The sequence below is a fragment of the Gadus morhua genome, chromosome 5 (assembly GCF_902167405.1).
Source record: "Gadus morhua chromosome 5, gadMor3.0, whole genome shotgun sequence".
In the NCBI taxonomy this organism is placed as follows: domain Eukaryota; kingdom Metazoa; phylum Chordata; class Actinopteri; order Gadiformes; family Gadidae; genus Gadus; species Gadus morhua.
In genome coordinates this window covers 22,363,935-22,387,525 of record NC_044052.1, presented here as the reverse complement: position 1 = coordinate 22,387,525, position 23,591 = coordinate 22,363,935, and the positions used below count along the sequence as shown (strand labels likewise).

Here is a 23,591-nt window from a genome sequence, read left to right as displayed (position 1 = left end):
CCCTGTAGCGTAGCATGTTCTACATAGCATACAGAATACACAGTGGCTTAGCCCTGTAGCGTAGCATGTTCTACATAGCATACAGAATACACAGTGGCTTAGCCCTGTAGCGTAGCATGTTCTACATAGCATACAGAATACACAGTGGCTTAGCCTTGTATACAAAGTATGAAACAAGCCATTGAACACCAGACAGACAGACAGACAGCCAGACAGTACCTTGGCTACTTGGGGGCGTCCGAAGCAAGCAGCATAGTGAAGTGAAGAGGACCTTTGACCCCTGTTGACGTCTGCTCCTCGCTCACACAGGAACTCAACCTGACAGACATATCATCATCATCATCATGATATACGCCCACCCAACACCCATAGTATACTACTGTCTACCGATACTACTAAAGTGTGCGGTGTGAAGTGTGCGATGTGAAGTCGTGTGCTTTGTGTTACCATCTCTTGTGTTCCAAACGCTGAAGCCCAGTTCAGCAGAGTTTGTCCAACGTCGTCCATGAAGTTCACCTCAAACGCTGCAACAGAGACACTCACAATGAACACTGCAAACAATGCTGCACCATAACATACTACAGCCCCATGTTAACTATCAACGCTGCACACAATGTTACACCGTAAAATACTACAAACCAATGTTATCAGTTCTACCTCCTATATCTGAGCCCACCTCTTATTTCTAGACAGTCCACCCTCTATATCCGAGCCCACCTCCTACATCCGAGCCCACCTCCCACATCCGAGCCCGCCTCCTATATCTCAGCCTGCCTCCTATATCTGAGCCTCGCTCCTATATCTGAGCCTACCTCCTATATCTCAGCCTACCTCCTATATCTCAGCCTGCCTCCTATATCTAGACAGTCCTACCTCCTATATCTGAGCCCGCCTCCTATATCTGAGCCCACCTCCTACATCCGAGCCTACCTCCTATATATCAGCCTACCTCCTATATCTCAGCCTGCCTCCTATATCTCAGCCTGCCTCCTATATCTCAGCCTGCCTCCTATATCTCAGCCTACCTCCAGTATCCTAGCCTACCTCCTGTATCCTAGCCTACCTCCTGTATCCTAGCCTACCTCCTGTATCCTAGCCTGCCTTCTGTATCCTAGCCTGCCTTCTGTATCCTAGCCTACCCCCTGTATCCTAGCCTACCTCCTGTATCCTAGCCTACCTCCTGTATCTGGGCCTATCGCCTGTATCCTAGCCTACCCCCTGTATCCTAGCCTACCTCCTGTATCCTAGCCTACCCCCTGTATCCTAGCCTACCCCCTGTATCCTAGCCTGCCTCCTGTATCCTAGCCTACCTCCTGTATCCTAGCCTACCCCCTGTATCCTAGCCTACCTCCTGTATCCTAGCCTACCCCGTGTCCTGGCCTACCTCCGGTGTCGATGGCGTCTATCAGGGCGTCCGTGTCCTTGCTGCGGATGCAGTCTATGAGCTGGCGGTGGGAGCGCTCTCCGGAGCTGTCCAGGCGCCGCAGCCCGGGGATGCGGCCCGTTGAGCCGGCCGTGGACTTGGGCAGCGCCTTGCGGCCCTCGAACAGCAGCACCAGCAGCAGGTCCACCAGCCGCATGGTGTCCAGCACGCAGCGCTCGTCCCCCCCGAGGGCCGCCTGCATGGAGTCGGGCAGCGCCGACCGCAGCAGGTCCTGGAACAGAGAGGGCATGGTGAGGACCCTGGAGCTCCTCCTAGAGACCTGGACCCCCTCCTAGAGACCTGGACCTCCTCCTATAGACCTGGACCTCCTCCTATAGACCTGGACCCCCTCCTATAGTCCTATAGACCTGGACCCCCTCCTAGAGACCTGGACCTCCTCCTAGAGACCTGGACCTCCTCCTAGAGACCTGGACCTCCTCCTATAGACCTGGACCTCCTCCTATAGACCTGGAACCCCTCCTATAGTCCTATAGACCTGGACCTCCTCCTAGAGACCTGGACCACCTCCTAGAGACCTGGACCCCCTCCTAGAGACCTGGACCTCCTCCTAGAGACCTGGACCTCCTCCTAGAGACCTGGACCCCCTCCTATAGACCTGGACCTCCTCCTAGAGACCTGGACCCCCTCCTATAGACCTGGACCCCTTCCTATAGACCTGGACCTCCTCCTATAGACCTGGACCTCCTCCTATAGACCTGGACCCCCTCCTATAGACCTGGACCCCCTCCTATAGACCTGGACCCCCTCCTATAGACCTCCTCCTAGAGACCTGGACCCCCTCCTATAGACCTGGACCCCCTCCTATAGACCTGGACCCCCTCCTATAGACCTGGACTTCCTCCTATAGACCTGGACCTCCTATAGACCTGGTCCCCCTCCTATAGACCTGGACCCCCTCCTATAGACCTCCTCCTATAGAGGACCTGGTCCCCCTCCTATAGACCTGGTCCCCCTCCTATAGAGGGCCTAGACCTGGACCCCCTCCCCCTCCCTTCCCCGCTCGGGGCCCCAGTGCGGGGTCTCTTACGTGGGTGACGAGCGGGCTGCCCCGGCACAGCGTGGACAGCAGGCTGACGATGGTGGACACCTGGTTGCTGAGCTTGGCGTCCGGGCCGGGGGGGGCTCCGCCCGTGGAGGTGCGGCCTGGCTTACAGGAGGAGGCGGGGCCAGTGGCCACGCCCCCCGCGGCGGCCATGCGGGACAGCAGCTCCTCCGTCAGCCCGTGCTTGGCCAAGGGGGCGGGGTCTACTCCGCGGCGGGTGAAGCGGTCGGCCAATGAGGCGAAGCAGCGGAGGGCGCCGTCCGACACCTGGGGGGGGGGGGGGGTGCAGTGTTATGATTGGCTGATCGGACCCCGGGAGGGGTGCAGTGTTGTGATTGGCTGATCGGACCCCGGGAGGGGGAGTGCAGTGTTGTGATTGGCTGATCTGACCCCAGGAGGGGTGCAGTGTTGTGATTGGCTGATCGGACAGGTGATAACAAGACGCCTCTACGCATCCAACCCCAGCCTGGTCCTACCCGACTCTCGTACTTCATTTCATTTGCACAGAGAGTCTGGCCTCTCTCCGTTGACAAACGTTAACTCACTTGAAGGCGGTTGTCTGTTGGAGTTTAAAACGATTGGATCTGCCCGGTGCCACTCTGGGTCTGCCACAACCAATCTCTAACGTTTGACTACAACTCAAACTAGCGCACAACCTCAACGTCGTCGTTCTCAGCCACTCTCCTCTGTTCACTGATTGGACCGGCATAATTTGGCCGGAGAAAACCAGCGAATGTACCGCAAACCCAGACGCAGTGCTGAAGGGAAATTAAAATTGAACGGTAGCACGCAGGCGGGCGGAGCCAGGCTATCCAACCCCTATGAGGTGTCATCAACAAGGGCCCGGCTAAAACATCTAACCCCACGTGACACGTCTAACCCCATGTTAACACTTCCAAAACCAGCAACCTCAAAAACCTGTAACATCTAACCCCCCGTGACACGTCTCTAAAACCTGTAACATCTAACCCCATGTGACACGTCTCTAAAACCTGCGACATCTAACCCCCTGTGACACGTCTCTAAAAACTGTAACATCTAACCCCATGTGACACGTCTCTAAAACCTGCGACATCTAACCCCATGAGACACGTCTCTAAAACCTGTAACATCTAACCCCATGTGAAACGTCTCTAAAACCTGTAACATCTAACCCCATGTGACACGTCTCTAAAACCTGCGACATCTAACCCCATGTGACACGTCTAACCCCATGTGATACATCTTGAGTTACAAGGGTCCCCCCCCACCCAGGCTGAGCCGCCCCCCCAGGCCGTGGTACCTGGTGGTCCTGGTGCTTGAGGAGGCTGGACAGGGACTCCACGCACGTCTCCAGGGACGAGTCCTGGGGCTCCATCTTGCTGCAGAGGCGCGACACCACGGCCATGGCGGAGTGGAGCGTGTCCTTGTGGACGAGGTGGCCGCTGTCCCGGATGAAGGTCAGGACGCAGTTCAGCCCGCCCGCCTCGAACACGGCGCCAGACTCCCGGGTGCAGATCAGCTCCAGCACCTGGGGAAGCACCACGTGTTAGGGCGGACGGGTATCGGTGAGACGGGTCCACATGTTATAGTAGATGTGTATTGGTGAGACGGGTCCACATGTTATAGTAGATGTGTATTGAGACACAGGTCCACATGTTATAGTAGATGTGTATTGGTGAGACGGGTCCACATGTTATAGTAGATGTGTATTGATGAGACGGGTCCACATGTTATAGTAGATGTGTATTGGTGAGACGGGTCCACATGTTATAGTAGATGTGTATTAGTGAGACGGGTCCACATGTTATAGTAGATGTGTATTGGTGAGACGGGTCCACATGTTATAGTAGATGTGTATTGGTGAGACGGGTCCACATGTTATAGTAGATGTGTATTGGTGAGACGGGTCCACATGTTATAGTAGATGTGTATTGGTGAGACGGGTCCACATGTTATAGTAGATGTGTATTGGTGAGACGGGTCCACATGTTATAGTAGATGTGTATTGGTGAGACGGGTCCACATGTTATAGTAGATGTGTATTGGCGAGACAGATCCAAATGTGAGGGGAGATGTGTATGGATTAACGCTGATCTTCCAGGAGGCTAAAGACGTGATCACAGGTTGTTGGGTGCGTGAGAGCATTCTGAGCGTGTTCCAAGACATGTTGAGACATGTAGTGCGTTGTTAAGAAATGGGTTTCAGCAGAGCGACATTGGTTCCGTTAGGAGATCTCCCATGAGGAAGCATGGACAGGTTGGGGTGGAGGGCCTGGTGGTGGTGGTGGAGGAGGAGGAGGAGGAGGAGGTGGTGGAGGTACCTTGACACATTGCTCCGCCAGGTCCCTGCTGGTGCGGTTGTTGAGCTCCACCACCAGCCGGTTGCAGAGGGCCTTGATGGCTCCGTCCACGCCCACGATGCGGCGGGTGCACTCGGCCGACACGTCCAGGTAGTAGGTGATGGCGCGCGCCGTCACCTCCAGCACGTTGTCCGGGGCGCTCTCGTCCAGGAAGATCTTACACAGCGCCGGCAGGAACGTCCGAGGGGGACACCTGGGAGGAGGCAACCGGTCAACATGTCATCGTCGACATGACGACCACATCGCCATGATGACACCATCCCCATGACGAGACACTCACCGTGGCAACATCGACAACATGACCACATCGCCATGACGACCACATCACCATGACAACATCCTCAACATGACCACATCATCACCATGACCACATCATCACCATGACAACATCCTCACCGTGACAACATCCTCACCATGACCACATCATCACCATGACAACATCCTCACCATGACAACATCCTCAACATGACAAAATCACCGTGACAACATTCTCACCATGACGACATCCTCTCCGTTATGACATCATCCTCATCATGACAACGCCATCACAACATCCTCACCAAGATGACATCATCGCCATGACAACATCCTCACCAAGACGACATCATCGCCATGACAACATCCTCACCACGACGACAGCATCGCCACGACAACACCATCCCCATTTCCACAACAGCATTGTCGTCTCGGGGCTGAACGGAGTGCGATCCAACTTACGTCTCGAAGCAGCGGTCCACGTTGTCAGACATGAGCAGCAGCATGCAGAGCTGCTCCAGAGCGATGAGCTGCATGTCCCTCTCATCCCCCTGGCCCATCTGCAGCCACTCCAGCAGCGTGTCTGGGTCCACGTCAGCCATGATGGCTGCTGCCAACGCAACACAACATGATATCACATACAGCACAACATAACATCTTACAGCATGATACCACATACAGCACAACATGGTATCATACACAACATAACATAACACAACATGGTACTGCTAGGGGGTCATCTGACCACTCACCTGTTTCCCCGTTGGCTACCTGCTCCGGCTCAGCACCCAATCACTGCTCACGAGGCTGCTGCTGTTTGGGACACATCCAACCCGCGGGATGAAGGGGAGGAGTCGCAGACAGGAAGAAGTCACAGTCTCCGGGGCTGCTGGGACATGTAGTCCGTCTGTCCTGCTATGGAGAAAGAAGAACAGAGGACAGAAGGACGTCAGGAGGACAGACGGCACACTGGAGGGAAGCGTGCGGGAACCAGGCTGGTTGCACAGGCTGCTGAGGAGAACGTCAGGGCTCCGTGTTGACTCTGGCTTCTCTTCACATCTAGCAGGACCGTCGGCACTATGATAAAGTTCTATAGAATATGAAACATGCACATTGAAATTGAGTTAGAACTTAACATGTTGTAGTTCTATAATTGAAGATAAGTATTATCAAGTCGCCATGTCATCTCAACCTATTTTCTGACTGACTTCAAAAACATTTATTTTAGAGGTTGCTATCATAATATTGTTATGCAAAATCTATTTCTTAACCACGAGTCATCCGATAAACTAAGTATCTGAGGCTAACATCTCAAACGAGAGGCTGACTGCGCTAAGCAGGCCAACGCCTTGATATATCAGAGGCTAGAGCAAGCCAACCCAAATGTTAGCATGGAGGTTATAACTGGAGAGGAGTGTTGAACTTGGTCCAGTGAGAATCGGTTTCAGACTGCACCATAACAGACTGCCTCATCTGGACGCTCTGGGGGATCGCTCCCGGGTCGTTCCTCTGGCATCTCATGCAGGAGAAAGCTCAGCTCATGTCCCTGGTGGCTTTGTTCACACAGTGTACAACACACGGCAGCAGAATGGCCTTCTCCTTTAAGAATGCGACGCAGCAGGTCCAGCCGTGTCGCTTATTCCCCTTGTGGGTTCATATTATTCCCCTTTCTCAACGGCACAGAGTAACTCAATACCAGCCACAGGTCTAAACACCCACATGCATGCACACACTCACACACGTTTGCATGCATGCTGTAAAAGCATTCACAAACACACTGAATGCTGAACCTTTTTGATTTTGTATCGTTCCGACTTCATTAAAGATCTACGATGATGTATGGCTTTGAGGTGGGGCGAGACGAGATGCTGTGCAGTCTGTCTCTAAGGTGGAGGCATCAAGAGTCTCTCTAGGGTGGAGGTAAGGCCAGTCTCTCTCTAAGGTGGAGGCAACGAGAGTCTCTCTCGGGTGGAGGTAAGGACAGTCTCTCTCTAAGGTGGAGGCAACGAGAGTCTCTCTCGGGTGGAGGTAAGGACAGTATCTCTCTAAGGTGGAGGCAACGAGAGTCTCTCTCGGGTGAAGGTAAGGACAGTCTCTCTCTAAGGTGGAGGCAACAAGAGTCTCTCTCGGGTGGAGGTGAAGACAGTCTCTCTCTACGGTGGAGGAAACGAGAGTCTCTCTCGGGTGGAGGTAAGGACAGACCCTCTCTAAAGTGGAGGCAACGAGAGTCTCTCTCGGATGGAGGCAAGGACAGACTCTCTCTAAAGTCGAGGCAACGAGAGTCTCTCTCTGGTGGAGGTAAGCAGTCTCTCTCTAAGGTGGAGGCAACGAGAGTCTCTCGGGTGGAGGTAAGGACAGTCTCTCGGGTGGAGGTAAGGACAGTCTCTCTCTAAGGTGGAGGCAACGAGAGTCTCTCTAGGCTTGAGGCAAGGACACAATTTACTCTCTCTCTCTCTCTCTCTCTCTCTCTCTCTCTCTAGAGTGGATGTATGGATAGGCAGCCTAGGGTGGATGTAAGGACACCTCTCTAGAGTGGAGGTAAAGACACTCTCTCTCTAGGGTGGAGGTGAGGACCATCTATCGCCTAGGAAGAGAACACTGTAGGGCGGAGGACACGTTCTTGCAATAAAACAACCTGCCATCATCCACGGTATACAAACAAACCCACTCCCTTTCCACACACACTGACATCTACTCCAAAACCAGGCTGTAACTCTAACGTGGCTCTATATAGAACTGAAAGTATTCCGCATCTAATAGTCCCTCAGTTCTATATGGAGCAAATCCCCACCAGAGGAGCCGACCGGGCCACCATCCAGAGTGTCGGTCTGATGGGGTCCACCGTGTAGACAGCCGGCTAAGTTGATTAGGGTTAACGTGAAGCCGCCCGGCCGGTCTGTCCCGTTCCGTGAGCGCTCGGCTATAAACAGATCCTCTTATCAACAGATTAATCACAAATTACCCCAGTGGACTTTCAAACCCCCCTCCCCTGGGACCGGACCTCTTGCCCCCTCCGGGACTAAATATCCTCGTACCAACCGGGTCGAAACACATCGGTAGATATTCAAACTGTACACAAAGAGCAGCGACTCGAACCGTGTCCCCGGACCATTCGTGTCCCCAGGCCCGTGTAGAGACCCCTCATAACTACTAGAGCGAAGGCGCCGGTTGGGGGGGCCACATCATCCACTAGCCAGGTACCTGGCGACCAGTTTCCAGGCCCAAGGCTGTTAATCATGATCCCAGAGAATAACCCACCACACTGGCATTTACTTCTGTATATTTTTAGATAGATCTATAGCTATAATAACGGTTAGCTGCTAACGTTAGCATCGGTGTGTTGACAAGCAGAGAGCCGTGACCGTGAGTATATGATCCACATCAGGATTAAGAAGGACTGAAGAGTTATGGGGTGACTCGGTGTTGTGAAGTCTTGTAGCCAAGGGAGCATCATCCCAGGGGGGGGGCATGTAACTCACAATCCCAGGGTCTATGATACTCATTATGCCAGGGTCTATGATACTCATTATCCCAGGGTCCATCTTACCCAGTAGCCCCGGGTCTACAGGTTACCCACGAGCCCAGGCTCCATGTAATCAACTAGCCAAGGGTCCATATTACCCACTAGCCCAGGGTCCATGTAATCAACTACCCTGGGAAATGTTATCAACTAGCCCAGGGTACATGTAAGCAACTTGCCCAGGGTCTATGTAATCAACTAGCCCTGGGTACATGTTATCAACTAGCCCAGGGTACATCTTACCCGTTAGCCCAGGCTCCATGTAATGAACTAGCCCTGGCTCCATTTAATCAACTAGCCCAGGGTCTATGTAATAAACTAGCCCAGGGTCTATGTAATCAACAAGCCCAGGGTCAATGTAATCAACAGGCCCACGGTCCGTGTTACCCACAAACCCAGGGTCCATGTAATCAACTAGCCCAGGCTCCATGTTATCCATTAGCCCTGATGCTAGCTGCCCCAGCAGACGGACGGGTTCATTATCAAACCACAGCGCCGGGCTCGAGCCTTATCTGGGTTCTAAACAGCGGAGCTCGCGTCCATCCGACGGACTCGTAGCTCCGGCCCGAGCCGTGAAAACAACAACCACGGAGCTCGAGTTCCAAGAGACCCGGAGGCCGCAGCACATCGGTCGGCCACTCCACCTAAGAAACACCGGGAGGTCGGCTCACCGCAACATAAACACTTACCGTTTTCGTTCTGGAAACGACACGAACGAGTAAATTCCGGTTGAAAAAATGGCACTTATTTTCAAATCTATGGTTTTAGTTGGGGGTTATGGTGTTCCCATGTCGTGTTGTCGTGTCTAAAAGGTCAAAGTAGCCTGCGTCGCAGTAACAGAGTCGGGGTGAAATGGAGAGCTTCTCGGCTGGCTCCTGCATCACGAGGGTCCGCAGCGCCATGCGGCGGACGACAGGGGGCGCTGCCGCTGCACTAGATGAAATATATTAATAAACAAGGTACATTCTAGATGCAATAACATTCATAATGGAGAAACCACCTTACAAACCTCATGCAGTACAGAATATTCCCCTTTTCCCTCACCCTGAAATCCCCTTTGACAATAAAATGCATCTGCTGATGTCAGAATAAAATGAACCCGGCACATCATAGAGCAAAACCAAGGCTTTATTCATCAAATGACATTTAAAAAATACAACTTCCTTCCATAAGTCCATAATACAGCCCAGACAGCAGACTGCCGAAATAGTGTTGGGGTTATACTTATTATTACTTCACTGGCAGTGCTGTAGAATCCCTTATTTATCATTGGTCTCAGTCATATCAAACAAGGTGTTTTACATATTTAACACGGGACTGTCATATTAAACATTGGGTTTTGCATATTTAACATGGGTCTCCTTCATGTTGAACATTGGGCTTTACATACAGAACATGGGTCTCCATCATATCAGACATGGTGTTTTACATAACATGGTTTTTGTCACACATGTTATAAATCCTTCGCTTAGGCATCTTTGATGCTACATTGTCACAGTCTTGTTATGATTGCCTCACAATCAGGTACAGAACATTCTTTCAAATATCACTCAAGTGATATTTGTTTAAGGTTATCAGTTACTGCTGACAGTTGGAAGGCTAATATCATAGCATTGCTAGCGAGGTCATCAGCAAGAAGAGAAACAAGTATGCAGAAGGACATAAGACGATTGGCTGCCTATCTCTTGGGACAAGACAGCAGATCCAATCAGATTAGAGATTGTGAATGGTTAGAAGTTCTTTAGAACGGTCCGAGACGACTAACTCTCCATCCACCTAGTCTGATAAACATCTGCTTTGTCTGGGAGAGACAGATGTTTTCCCTGGTTAATGTTGTTTACTGTCGTAAAGTAGCTTTTACAGCACATTCTCCAATGATCCTAGTCTAAATTACCTTCATTACCGTGGCTTCCTCATAACCATGGTTACATGATTGCCAACAATCACACATTCAATATACGGTACCGATTGTGGATTCATAATGTACAATCACCTCATTATCAAATCTGTTAAATAATCCTTCTCCCTTACTATCTCCTCACTTTGCTTACTTAATGTGAGACACTCCTAGTCTGGCTTCCTAAGCATCGCTACTTTAGCATAGCAATGGTAGCATGGCTACGTTAGCATGGCTACGTTAGCGTGGCTTTGTTAGCATGGCTACATTTTTCACATTCTAGCCAACCTGAAGTCAAAAGAAACCAGGACCCATTCTGAGTGAGAAATTATTGCAGAATAACTTTCAACCAGGACAACCAAATACATTTCACTTTTGGGGGTTTAGATTCCAAGTTACTGCATAGACAAATGTTAAAATACATTTTAAATTAACTGCTGAAGGATTGTAAAGGAGATACCCTCATTAAACCCACAGACACATTACACCTAGCATCATATTTCCCTGTGATGTCTAAAACTAAATATATAAATTATTAGTGTTTCTTGGTCCTTGGTCGTTTCTTGGACATGCATGTAGACTGCATGTCGCCAACAGATGAACATGTAGCTAACCTTTAAACCTGCAGATTAAGTAAGAGAGCCGGAGGCGGTCCCCAAAAGGCCTGAGGGTGATAGGACCTGAAGCTCTGCGCCATACACACAGTAAAGGTTATTGCTAATACAGAGAGTCGTGTTAGCCACAACTCGAATAACTGAAACAGTCTAGAGTCTGAACCTCCAACCTACACATTCTGCACTTCTGGTCTGAGAGATCTTACAGGAAGTTGGTCTTGAGCGTAATACTGGGAGAGGTCTTGCTGGTCCTGTTAGCGGCAGCGCTAGCCTTAGCGTTGAGGCTCTCCTGGTTCCCCTGAATGGCCGCCTGCAGTCTGGCCTTTAGCTGAGGAGACGAAGACATCAGAGACCTGGGGATGACACACAACATGGCCGCCTTAGACAGGACACACAACATGGCCTGCTTAGACAGGACACACAACAAGGCCGCCTTAGACTGGACACACAACATGGCCGCCTTAGACAGGACACACAACATGGCCTGCTTAGACAGGACACACAACAAGGCCGCCTTAGACAGGACACACAACATGGCCGCCTTAGACAGGACACACAACATGGCCGCCTTAGACAGGACACACAACATGGCCGCCTTAGACAGGACACACAACATGGCCGCCTTAGACAGGACACACAACATGGCCGCATTAGACAGGACACACAACATGGCCGCCTTAGACAGGACACACAACATGGCCGCCTGGAGGGTTCTAGGAGGCTTCTTTAGGGCCTTCTCAGACGTTACCTGACGACAGCCGGGGACTGGCCCCAAACGTTACCTGAAGACAGACTGGGGCCCCAGACGTTACCTGAAGACAGACTGGGGCCCCAGACGTTAACTGAAGACAGACTGTGGCCCCAGACGATACCTGAAGACAGGTGGACTGTTGCCCCAGAGGTTACCTGAAGACAGGTGGACTGTTGCCCCAGAGGTTACCTGAAGACAGGTGGACTGTTGCCCCAGAGGTTACCTGAAGACGGATGGAGACTGGGGCCCCAGGCGCATGAGGTCCTTCAGCGCCGACTCATGAAGCGCCCGCGATGCGGAAGGGGCGGAGCCGAGGGCGTTTTCATCCATCAGGAAGGAGATGAGAATGGGGAGGAAGACGGCCATGAGCTGGGGACCTGGAGACCACATCAGCACACAGAGCCAGATGTGAACGAGGGAGCGGTATAGGATGTGATGTAAAGTGCACCACTGGTCCAGGGTCTGCTCTGGGGCGGGCTCTAGGAGGTGGCGGAGGATGGGGGCGCCGAGGGACTCACGGTTGGTGGGGTCGGAGGCTGACACCAGAGCCTCCATGGCCCGCAGAGCCTCCAGGACCCCCTGCAGCTCCCCCGGGGTCTGGGGACGCCGCCGCTCCGCCCCCTGGTGGACAACCACAGAACCACATGACTACACAGCACTAGGCCGATGCGACATCTGTGGTTGTCCACTAGGGGGCCGGAGCGGAGGCGTCTGGGGACGCCTCCGCTCCGCCCCCTGGTGGACAACCACAGAACCACATGACTACACTAGTAGCTACTACACAGCAACAGTCTCCAAAGCATAGCAACCGTCCAATACAGCGTAGCTTAGCAACGGCGCAGTACCTGCAGGTAGCGGAGCAAGGGGGGTCCCAGGGTACGAATGTAGGGGGCCGCCACACCCGACTGGGTCTGGAACACAGTGGTCAACATCTGGAGACACACACTCACCACCTGGGAGGGAGGGAGGGAGGGGGAGGGGGGGAGAGAGAGAGAGAGAGAGAGAGAGAGAGAGAGAGAGAGAGAGAGAGAGAGAGAGAGAGAGAGAGAGAGAGAGAGAGAGAGAGAGAGAGAGAGAGAGAGAGAGAGAGATGAGGAATAGTGACTTCTCGATGACAACTGCTTGAGAACTGACCCCGGCTCTCTCACGCAGCACTGACCAGGGGGTCCTTAGAGTGCAGGGCTCGTGTGTATCTTCTGAGGCAGGAGCCCAGGACGGGCTGGACCAGGACCACCTCAGGACCAGCAGAGACCAGGAACACAGTCAGGACCCGGAGAACCCCCACCTGGTCCACAGCTCCCTGGTCCACAGCTGGGAGAGACATGGAGAGAGAGAGATGGCCATAGATACTCAGACACAGAGAGAGAGAGACAGAGACAGAGACAGAGACAGAGAGATCAATAAATACTCAGACACACAGAGAGAGAGAGAGATCCATAGATACTCAGAAAGAGAGAGAGATCCAAAGGCACTCAGACAGAGTGTGACATGCACCCTGAACACCTGGTTGAACCTGATTACGGTGCTTCATGTAAACAGAGAATCATGTTCATCCCTTAACTGGATAACCCCTGTTAGTGTGTCCTCGTATGGCTTTTAGTACAAACCCCCGTCTTAGCATACTAGACTAAATGCAGCTCAGAGTGTGCTCACACTGTAGCAGTTAATAGCGTAGCATCTAAGACCGAAGCAATGGGTTCATACTGTAGCAACTCTGAACTTAAAGTGACCTTTCGGTTTGTTTAAAGTACAAATCTGTATTTCCGGTATATTTTGTTAAGTCATGTCCGTCCTTAGCCACCATCCTATGGGGTCGTCACCAGACCCGTCTTTAATGCTCATTACTGAGCCTGCACTGCCACCTAGTGGGGGACTGCTGCAGGTGTGTTTGGTGTAATGTTGAGCGAGAGAGAGAGAGAGAGAGAGACAGAGAGAACGAGAGAGAGACAGAGAGAGACAGAGAGACAGAGAGAGAGAGAGAGAGAGAGAGAGAGAGAGAGAGAGAGACAGAGACAGAGACAGAGACAGAGAGAGAGAGAGAGAGAGAGAGAGTACCGTTCCCCCAGGTGTCCAGCACCGTGTTCAGGGCGGCCCCCAGCAGGAGGGTCCAGCCCCCCCGGCTCTTCTCCTGACGACCCAACGGGCTGGAGACCACCCCCTGGAGAGCCTGCAGTGCCCTCTGCTGGGGGGCTGTCACACGAGCACACACACAGTTAGGAGGTCTGGGGAGCACTAGGAAGATAGTGTGTGTGCGTGTGTGTGTGTGTGTACCAGTGTTTATGTTGGGCTGCAGCAGCAGCTCCCGAAGGACACCCAGCAACAGGAAGAGGAGAGACGGAAGGACTGAAACACTTCCTAGAGAGAGAGAGAGGAACAGAGAGAGAGAGAGAGTCTGCTTACACGTGTGTGTGTGTGTGTGTGTGTGTGTGTGTGTGTGTGTGTGTGTGTGTGTGTGTGTGTGTGTGTGTGTGTGTGTGTGTGTGTGTGTGTGTGTGTGTGTGTCTGTCTCACCCTCAGGGGAGCAGATAGACGGGAGGTGAGACAGGATGTCCAGGGCTGAGGCCACCAGGAGCCAGTCCTCACCGCTCAGAACCAGCGGGCCCCCGGGACCCCCGGGACCCCCTACACACATTACACACAGCACAGTAACCAGCACGGCCTGGGTCTACTGGGAGCTGCGCAGTACAACCCAGTGTTATACTGGGAGCTGCCCAGTTCAAGGCAGTTCCAGTGGGAGGGGCCTACCTGCGGGGGAGGGGCCTACCTGCGGGGGAGGGGCCTACCTGAAGGGGTGGGGCCTACCTGCGGGGGCGGGGGCTAAATGTGGGGAGGGGCCTACATGCAGCGGAGGTCCCGGTGTGGGCGGGGTTGAGGCGGGGGAGGGGGCCTACCTGCGGGGGAGGTTCAGGTGAGGGCGGGGCCTACCTGCGGGGGCGGGGCCTACCTGCGGCGGGGTTCCCGGTGAGGCTGGGGCCTACCTGCGGGGGCGGGGCCTACCTGCGGCGGGGGTCCCGGTGAGGGCGGGGCCTACCTGCGGGGGCGGGGCCTACCTGCGGCGGGGGTCCCGGTGAGGGCGGGGCTGAGGCGGGGGATCTTGCGCAGCAGGACGTGGAGGCAGAGCTCCAGGGCGGCCAGGACCAGGGAGCGGCCCGGGACCAGCCCCCCCGTGTCCCGCCCCTCCCCGAACTCCGGAAGGTTCTCCTTCTCACAGGCGCCGTCGTCCACTGGGGGAGGGAGAGGGACAGCCCCCCGACGTCAATCACCACCACCATCATCATCATCATCGTTACCCCCACAACAACCATCATCACCTCGCTCACTCCTCCCTCTCTCCTCCCTCCCTCCCTCCTTCTCCCTCCCTCCCTCCTTCTCTACTCCCTCCCTCCTTCTCTGCTCCCTCTCTCCCTCCCTCCTTCTCCCTCCCTCCTCCTCCCTCCCTCCCTCCTTCTCCCTCCCTCCCTCCTTCTCTACTCCCTCCCTCCTTCTCTGCTCCCTCTCTCCCTCCCTCCTTCTCCCTCCCTCCTTCTCCCTCCCTCCCTCTCTTTCTCCCTCCCTCCCTCTCCCTCTCTTCACCCTGCCTCCCTCTCTCTCTGGCCCCTCCCTCCCTCCTTCTCTCCTCCCTCCCTCTGGTTGACTAGGTGAGTCAGTAGTGCTCTAGGCTAGGTTAGTTAGTAGTGAACTAAACTGTTAGTCAGTCGTGCTCTAGACTAGGTGGGTTAGTAGGCGGGTTAGTTGACTAGTTGACCAGCGTACCCTCGGCGCTGTAGCGTTTCTCGCGGACGTGTTCCTGCGCGGCGCGGACAATCTGCTGGACCAGCTGGAGCACGGCCGGCTGGAGCTCCGCCCCCTCCCTGGTCACCATGACGCGGTGGAGCACACTCACCAGCTCCACGCTGAGCACCTGCTCTCACACACACACACACACACACACACACACACACACACACACACACACACACACACACACACACACACACACACACACACACACACACACAGTCAGCCAACCAGGTGGAGTTAGGGTGGTAACCAGGTGAGGTCACCAGCTGAGGTCACCAGGTGAGGTCACCAGGTAACTGTGGTAACCAGGTGAAGTCACCAGGTGAGGTCACCAGGTGAGGTAATCAGGTAACTATGGTAACCAGGTGAGGTCACCAGGTGAGGTAATCAGGTAACTATGGTAACCAGGTGAGGTCACCAGGTGAGGTAATCAGGGAACTATGGTAACCAGGTGAGGTCACCAGGTGAGGTCACCAGGTGAGGTCACCAGGTGAGGTAATCAGGTAACTATGGTAACCAGGTGAGGTTACCAGGTAACCATGGTAACCACCAGGTGAGGTCACCAGGTGAGGCAATCAGGCAACTATGGTAACCAGGTGAGGTAACCGGGTAACTATGGTAATCAGGTGTAACTATGGTAACCGGGTGAGGTCCGCTACCTGGTCGTTTCCTACTTTGGCGCGAGGCCAGCCCACGCTGAGCAGAGCCTGCAGCGCCCACAGACAGGAAGTGATGTTCTCAATCTGGTCCTCAGAATGGGGCGAGCACAGGAACGCCACACTAACACCTACGCACACGCACACACACACACACACACACACACACAGATGAACACACATATTTCCTACTACTGTACAGGTTACCAGCCATAATCTGGAGGTCTTGTTCTAATATTACATATAACACTATACAATACTTAACAATTATTCACCGAAAGCGAAGTGAAGAGTGTACAGTGAATAGTGAATATTGAAAAGTTAATGAATATACTACACGCGAACACTCCAAAATTGTTATTATTTATTAGTTTTCATTAGCAGCGTATTTGTTTTTATTAACGTGACGAGGCGACCGTCACGCAATATCCTGAGTTCGAGATCTCAATCCTGGGATATTGCCCGTTATCCCGAGATAGCGAACCAATCAAATTGCGCCATTTTAGGAGGTTCACGTGTAGCATATACTAAAATAATACAGAACACTATAGTGTATATAGAAGTGTATAACACTATGGTGTATATAGTAGTGTATAACACTATGGTGTAAAACACTATGCTGTATATAGTAGTTTATGTATATACAATACACAATGCTGTATATTTAAGCAATAGATCCCGCCAGGCTGTGGTATGTGCTCATTATACCACTGTTAAGGGGCGTTGTCCGGCCCCGACACGGAGCGGAGGGCCGGCGACCCCCTTCACAGTGGTATAATGAGCACATGCCACTGACTGAAGTGATCTATTGCTTTTATACAACGGTTACTATTATGGCGAAACGAAAGTCGTAGACACACTACATTTAAAAAGAAACCAAGAAAGTTAAAATAGCCGTTTTATCAAAGAATACAAAAAAGTAGTCCCTCCTGGCTGCCGCTATGCATCGACGGTCGCTATGCAACACACTTTAGCGTCCCTCCGAGAGAAGGCTCGGCTAGAGCGGTTCGCCGGCAATTTATCCTATGGAGCAGTTCACTCGCCGTGTGCCTAAGCTTTCGTTAGTCTCTCCATCGCCTTGCTCACTCCCGGAGTAACAACATTTACACCCTCTCCATCATCCAACATATGTTTTACTTTGTAACTTTCTACTTCCAGGCGCGGAGTGATATGCAAACTTTCACAAAATGATCGGGCGTCATAGCAGTTATGTATACGCTCATTATACAACAGTTGGGAACCAATCAGATCGCTGGATTTAGGTCCCCCGTTGTATATCGTAGTATATACTGCATCCTCACCCAGGATGAGGTTCAGTCTGTCCGTGCCGATGTCTTCCTGGCTCTTGGCTCCGCCCCCAGAGTCCCTCTGACCCATGGAGGTGGGCGTGGCCGGGCGAGACAGGTGGGCTGGCTCCTCCTCTGACATCACAAAACCTGGAACACCAATATTAGTACACACTTTATACTACCTTTAACCTTTTAGCAGTATAAAGGAGTATAGAGGAGTATTTACAGGAGTGTATAGGGGTTTGTACAGGAGTAGGAGGAGTATAGAGGAGTATATACAGGAGTAGGAGGAGTGTAGAGGAGTATGTACAGGAGTATAGAGGAGTATATAGAGGAGCATGCATAGGAGTATGTACAGGACTATATAGGGGTTGTACAGGTAGGAGTATAGAGGAATATGTACAGGAGTAGGAGGAGTATAGAGGAGTATGTACAGGAGTAGGGGTGTATAGAGGAGTATATAGAGGAGTATGTACAGGAGTACGAGGAGTATAAGATGAAGATAAGATAAGATGTACTTTATTCATCTCAGCAGAGTAATTTAGAAGGGCGTATACAGGGGTACATAGAGGAGTAGAGAGGAGTAGGAGTACAGAGGAGTGTAGAGGAGATAGAGGAGTAGAGAGGAGTAGGAGTACAGAGGAGTGTAGAGGAGATAGAGGAGTAGAGAGGAGTAGGAGTACAGAGGAGTGTAGAGGAGATAGAGGAGTAGAGAGGAGTAGGAGTACAGAGGAGTGTAGAGGAGATAGAGGAGTAGGCAGAGTAGCGAGGAGTATGTAGAGAATTATACAGGAGTTAGAGGAGTATGTAGAGGAGTATGTAGAGGAGTATACAGGAGTTAGAGGAGTATGTAGAGGAGTATGTAGAGGAGTATACAGGAGTTAGAGGAGTATGTAGAGGAGTATGTAGAGGAGTATACAGGAGTTAGAGGAGTATGTAGAGGAGTATGTAGAGGAGTATACAGGAGTTAGAGGAGTATGTAGTGGAGTATACAGGAGTTAGAGGAGTATGTAGTGGAGTATGTAGAGGAGTATGTGGGGAGTATATGAGGAGTATGTGGGGAGTATATGAGGAGTATGTGGGGAGTACATGAGGAGTGTGTGGGGAGTATGTGGGGAGTATGTGGGGAGTACATGAGGAGTATGTGGGGAGTATGTGGGGAGTACATGAGGAGTATGTGGGGAGTATATGAGGAGTATGTGGGGAGTATGTGGGGAGTATGTGGGGAGTATATGAGGAGTATGTGGGGAGTATATGAGGAGTATGTGGGGAGTATGTGGGGAGTATATGAGGAGTATGTGGGGAGTATATGAGGAGTATGTGGGGAGTATGTGGGGAGTATATGAGGAGTATGTAGGGAGTACATGAGGAGTATGTGGGGAGTATGTGGGGAGTATATGAGGAGTATGTGGGGAGTATGTGGGGAGTATGTAGGGAGTATATGAGGAGTATGTGGGGAGTATGTGGGGAGTATATGAGGAGTATGTGGGGAGTACATGAGGAGTATGTGGGGAGTACATGAGGAGTATGTGGGGTGGGACGGCAGCTGACCGGTGCTCTGCAGCCAGAGGGCCGAGGCGTGGAGGATGGGGGCCCAGCAGGAGGTGTAGTGACTCCTGGCCTGCTGCTTCGTCTCCGCCGTGAAGAACACTCCTCCTGCAACCGCAACACTCACCCTGTCACAACACTAACCCCGTCACAACACTAGCCCCGTCACAACACTAACCCCGTCACAACACTAACCCCGTCACAACACTAACCCTGTCACAACACTCACCCTGTCACAACGTCAACCCTGTCACAACACTAACCCTGTCACAACACTAACCCTGTCACAACACTAACCCCGTCACACCACTAACCCTGTCACAACACTAACTCTGTCACAACACTAACCCTGTCACACCACTAACCCTGTCACAACACTAACTCTGTCACAACACTAACCCCGTCACAACACTAACCCCGTCACAACACTAACCCTGTCACAACACTAACCCCGTCACAACACTAACCCCGTCACAACACTAACCCCGTCACAACACTAACTCTGTCACAACACTAACCCTGTCACACCAATAACCCTGTCACAACACTAACCCTGTCACAACGTTAACCCTGTCACAACGTTAACCCTGTCACAACACTAACCCCGTCACAACACTAACCCCGTCACAACACTAACCCCGTCACAACACTAACCCCGTCACAACACTAACCCCGTCACAACACTAACCCCGTCACAACACTAACCCCGTCACAACACTAACCCTGTCACAACACTAACCCTGTCACAACACTAACCCTGTCACAACACTAACCCCGTCACAACAGCCACCCCGTCACACCATCCAAGCCTTCACCCTGTCACACGCCCCCCCCCTACCGGCAGCGGGGAGCTGAGCTGCGTCCTCCTGGGGGAGGCTCAGAGCGGAGTGGTCCTGCAGCGCTGCCAGCCACAGCCGGCTCAGCGTCGGGAGATCTGATTGGACCAGCTCCAGTAGGTCCGCCCCCACGGACACAGACCCCGAGTCCTCATTGGTCGGGTCCTCCGGCCCGGGGGCGTCGCCCTGCCTCTGCACCGCCACGATGTACACCTGGGGGGGACGCACACAGCTCTGGTCAGGAGGCCACGGTTACCGTCGGCAACCAGGGTCACGTGACGCCGGGATCCGAGCTGACCTCCGCCCAGGCCTGGAGCACCGCCAGTGTCTCCATGGTGACGGCGGCCTCGTTGTAGAGCGGGCTGGGCCGGTCCCGCCCCCCCTGGAGCTTGGCCAATGAGGAGACGAGGAGCTGGTGGACGCGGCGCAGGTCCCGCAGGTCGCTGACGACCCCGCTGGACAGCCAGGCGCTGCACACCTACAGACGGGGTCAGAGGTCACCGGGTCAGAGGTCACAGGGTCTGAGGTCACAGGGTCAGAGGTCACAGGGTCAGAGGTCACCGGTCACAGGGTCAGAAGTCGCAGGGTCAGCGGTCACAGGGTCAGCGGTCACAGGGTCAGAGGTCAAAGGCTGACACAGAATGTGATGATGATGAGGATGATGAAGACCTGGCAGGCCTTCGCCGTGACATCAGGGGGGGCGTCGACTGAGAAGGCTGGTCTGAGGGCCGCCCCGACCTACACACACCCACACACACACACACACACACACACACACACACACTTCAGTGTACTTGTGAGGACCTTCACAGGCTCTGCATGCGTGCGAGTGTCTGGTCTGTGTGGGTATTCTACGTTGGCCTGGTACTGCTCCAGCAGGCTGTGTCCGGGGAACTCGGGCTCCGGGGAGGAGGAGAAGGCCCTGATGATGAGCAGCAGGGCCTGGAGCCCGGACAGACGCACCGCGTCGCTGGAGTCGGTGGCCGCCATGAAGGACATCCTCACCAGCTCTCCCAGGTGGAGCACCAGGAAGTCTGCAACACACGGCCAGATAGGGTCGCTCTGGATGCATACACCTATCTATATACATCTATATAGATGGATACACCCATCTATATAGATGTATATACATCTATATAAATCTCCAAAGCCACTTACAACCCGTAGAAGTACAGAGTGTGAGTGAGTGAGTGAGTGAGTGAGTGAGTGAGTGAGTGAGTGAGTCCGTCTGTCTGTCTGTCTGTCTGTCCGTCTGTCTGTCTCACCCTCGGTCTGGACCTGCCGTAGCTCCTGAGCCAGGGTGATGTTGAAGTGGGCGGGGCCGGCGTTCTGGCTCAGCTCCAGCAGCCGGCCCACGCAGCGCGTGGCGAAGCCCCGCGTCCGCCAGCCCAGGGCGCTGAAGGGCCCCGCCCCCTGCGGGACCGCCCGGAACACCGCCCAGTCGTCCCCCCCCTCCTCCTCCGGCTCCACCGCGCCCGAGTCTGGGGGGGGGAGGAGGAACACGCTAAGAACACGCTAGAGGAACACGCTAGTGACACATGGAGAGGAACACGCTAGTGACACATGGAGAGGAACACGCTAGTGACACATGGAGAGGAACACGCTAGTGACACATGTAGAGGAACACGCTAGTGACACATGGAGAGGAACACGCTAGTGACTCATGGAGAGGAACACGCTAGTGACCCATGAGGTGACACACGTGTAGAGGACATGCTGGATGTAACATGTTAGGTGTACACATGTCAGTGTAACATGTTGGTTGTAAGGTGCAAGAGGGTAACCACGGCGACGGACCGGAGGAGGCAGACAGGACGTCCTTGCAGAGCTTGATCCAGTGCAGCAGCCTCCCCCGCTGAACCCCCGAGACCAGGAGGTGGACCAGGGTCTCCTGGACGTCCCTCCGGATCACCTCCTCCTGCTCCTGGTCCAGCAGCAGGAACAGAGCCCCCTCCAGGCCCACCTCCTTCAGGGTCAGCTCTGGGGACAGAATGGATACACAGGATAGGCAAGGCAAGGCAAGGCAACTTTATTTATATAGCACTTTTCATACACAAGGCAGACTCAAAGTGCTTCACATATAAACATTGTTATACAATAAAATAAAATAATAGATAAGTAAAAGAAAACATATGCAAAGAGATGAGTAAAATAGAAAGTTAAAAAGGCTTTTTAGTAAGTAAAATTGAAAGTGCAATGTATTTAAGAAAGTGAGAAAATTAAATTGAAAGTTATTTAAGATCAGATCAACAGACTCTCTGGAACCCAAGTCGGGACCACAACCCGACCTTAAGGACAATCTATTACAATATTCTAGGACTCTAGCCCAGAACCAAAGGCAAACAACAAACAACAAACAAATATTCAGTGATTATTCTAGGACTCTAGCCCAGAACCAAAGGCAAACAACAAACAACAAACAAATTCAAACACAACTTCATTATTCAGCAAATGTCATGTATTTTTCTGGTAAAAATAGAAAATAAAGGGAAAGTTAAAAAGGTATTTTAGTAAAATAAAGGTAAAGTATTTAAGATTTAGCAGGATAGATATATACAGCATAGATATACACAGTATAGATATACACAGGATAGATTTACACAGGATCGATGTATACAGCATAGATATACACAGGATAGAAGTATACATCATAGATATACACAGGATAGATATACACAGGATAGAAGTATGCAGCATAGATATACACAGCATAGATATACACACTGTAGATGTATACAGCATAGATCTACACAGGATAGATATACACACTATAGATGTATACAGCATAGATATACACAGGATAGATGTATACAGTGTAGATAAGCATTATAGATATACACAGGATAGATATACACAGCATAGATATAGACAGAATTGATGTATACACAGTATAGATATATACAGTATGGATTTGTACAGTATAGATATATACAGGATAGATATACACAGTATAGATGGGCACAGTATAGATATATACAGTATAGATCTATAGACCCATCCAGTGCCGTGTGTAGGGTGTGTGTGTACCTAGCTGGGAGTGGTCCCTACGGTGCAGCTCCTTCACCAGGCCCACCGCGTGCTGGGCCACCTGCAGAGCCCCACGCTGGGCCAGCTGCCTGACACACGACAGCACCGAGCCACGCACACACACGTAGGAGCAGCACACACCCACCTGCACACGCACACGCACACACACACACACACACACACACACACACACACACACACACTAGATTGAATTATACACAACTTCAGAATTGGCAGGTAGGTTCAATATTGAAAGGGACAGTACATAAAGGATGGATATCCACACGCACACACACACACACACACACACACACACACACACACACACACACACACACACACACACACACACACACACACACACACACACACACACACCGTTATATCTATAGATCTATATTTGAGGGCAGACCTACCAGCACGGAGCTGTCCAACAGCATCTCCTGCAAACGCAAACAAAAAAATGGGAAGTATTAGTACTCACTGAGATGCGTGATAGTAGTACTCTAGTACTCACACAGCGGACAGGTGGATTTTAGTATTAGTAGTATCAGTAGTAGTACTAGTAGTACTCTGGTACTCACACAGAAG

At 52.2% G+C, this 23,591-nt stretch overlaps 2 protein-coding genes across 8 annotated transcripts in view; both read right to left on the bottom strand.

The window, feature by feature from the left end:
- hectd1 (HECT domain containing 1) overlaps positions 1 to 9,500 on the bottom strand; it is a 43,692-nt gene extending 34,192 nt beyond the window's left edge. For 4 of the 6 annotated variants that reach the window (XM_030355735.1, XM_030355738.1, XM_030355739.1 and 1 more), the window contains exons 1-9: positions 9,292 to 9,500; positions 5,835 to 5,997; positions 5,545 to 5,692; positions 4,789 to 5,020; positions 3,769 to 3,996; positions 2,472 to 2,753; positions 1,385 to 1,655; positions 448 to 524; positions 220 to 318 (exon numbers count right to left, since the gene is read on the bottom strand). In XM_030355735.1, the coding sequence (XP_030211595.1) occupies positions 220 to 318; positions 448 to 524; positions 1,385 to 1,655; positions 2,472 to 2,753; positions 3,769 to 3,996; positions 4,789 to 5,020; positions 5,545 to 5,684 (1,329 nt within the window). In that variant the 5' untranslated portion in view covers positions 5,685 to 5,692; positions 5,835 to 5,997; positions 9,292 to 9,500. The remainder of the gene's footprint in view (positions 1 to 219; positions 319 to 447; positions 525 to 1,384; positions 1,656 to 2,471; positions 2,754 to 3,768; positions 3,997 to 4,788; positions 5,021 to 5,544; positions 5,693 to 5,834; positions 5,998 to 9,291) is intronic. The other 2 variants (XM_030355737.1, XM_030355736.1) reach the window with 2 other exon arrangements.
- A 212-nt stretch (positions 9,501 to 9,712) lies between these two features.
- heatr5a (HEAT repeat containing 5a) overlaps positions 9,713 to 23,591 on the bottom strand; it is a 29,083-nt gene continuing 15,204 nt past the window's right edge. For both annotated transcript variants that reach the window (XM_030356379.1, XM_030356381.1), the window contains exons 22-42: positions 23,417 to 23,443; positions 23,001 to 23,145; positions 21,771 to 21,953; positions 21,239 to 21,454; positions 20,829 to 21,007; positions 20,643 to 20,711; positions 20,272 to 20,451; positions 19,976 to 20,186; positions 19,141 to 19,245; positions 17,602 to 17,736; positions 16,304 to 16,431; positions 15,618 to 15,765; positions 14,915 to 15,088; positions 14,376 to 14,486; positions 14,136 to 14,219; positions 13,920 to 14,054; positions 13,024 to 13,175; positions 12,710 to 12,817; positions 12,383 to 12,485; positions 12,088 to 12,241; positions 9,713 to 11,466 (exon numbers count right to left, since the gene is read on the bottom strand). In XM_030356379.1, the coding sequence (XP_030212239.1) occupies positions 11,316 to 11,466; positions 12,088 to 12,241; positions 12,383 to 12,485; positions 12,710 to 12,817; positions 13,024 to 13,175; positions 13,920 to 14,054; positions 14,136 to 14,219; positions 14,376 to 14,486; positions 14,915 to 15,088; positions 15,618 to 15,765; positions 16,304 to 16,431; positions 17,602 to 17,736; positions 19,141 to 19,245; positions 19,976 to 20,186; positions 20,272 to 20,451; positions 20,643 to 20,711; positions 20,829 to 21,007; positions 21,239 to 21,454; positions 21,771 to 21,953; positions 23,001 to 23,145; positions 23,417 to 23,443 (2,898 nt within the window). In that variant the 3' untranslated portion in view covers positions 9,713 to 11,315. The remainder of the gene's footprint in view (positions 11,467 to 12,087; positions 12,242 to 12,382; positions 12,486 to 12,709; positions 12,818 to 13,023; positions 13,176 to 13,919; positions 14,055 to 14,135; positions 14,220 to 14,375; positions 14,487 to 14,914; positions 15,089 to 15,617; positions 15,766 to 16,303; positions 16,432 to 17,601; positions 17,737 to 19,140; positions 19,246 to 19,975; positions 20,187 to 20,271; positions 20,452 to 20,642; positions 20,712 to 20,828; positions 21,008 to 21,238; positions 21,455 to 21,770; positions 21,954 to 23,000; positions 23,146 to 23,416; positions 23,444 to 23,591) is intronic.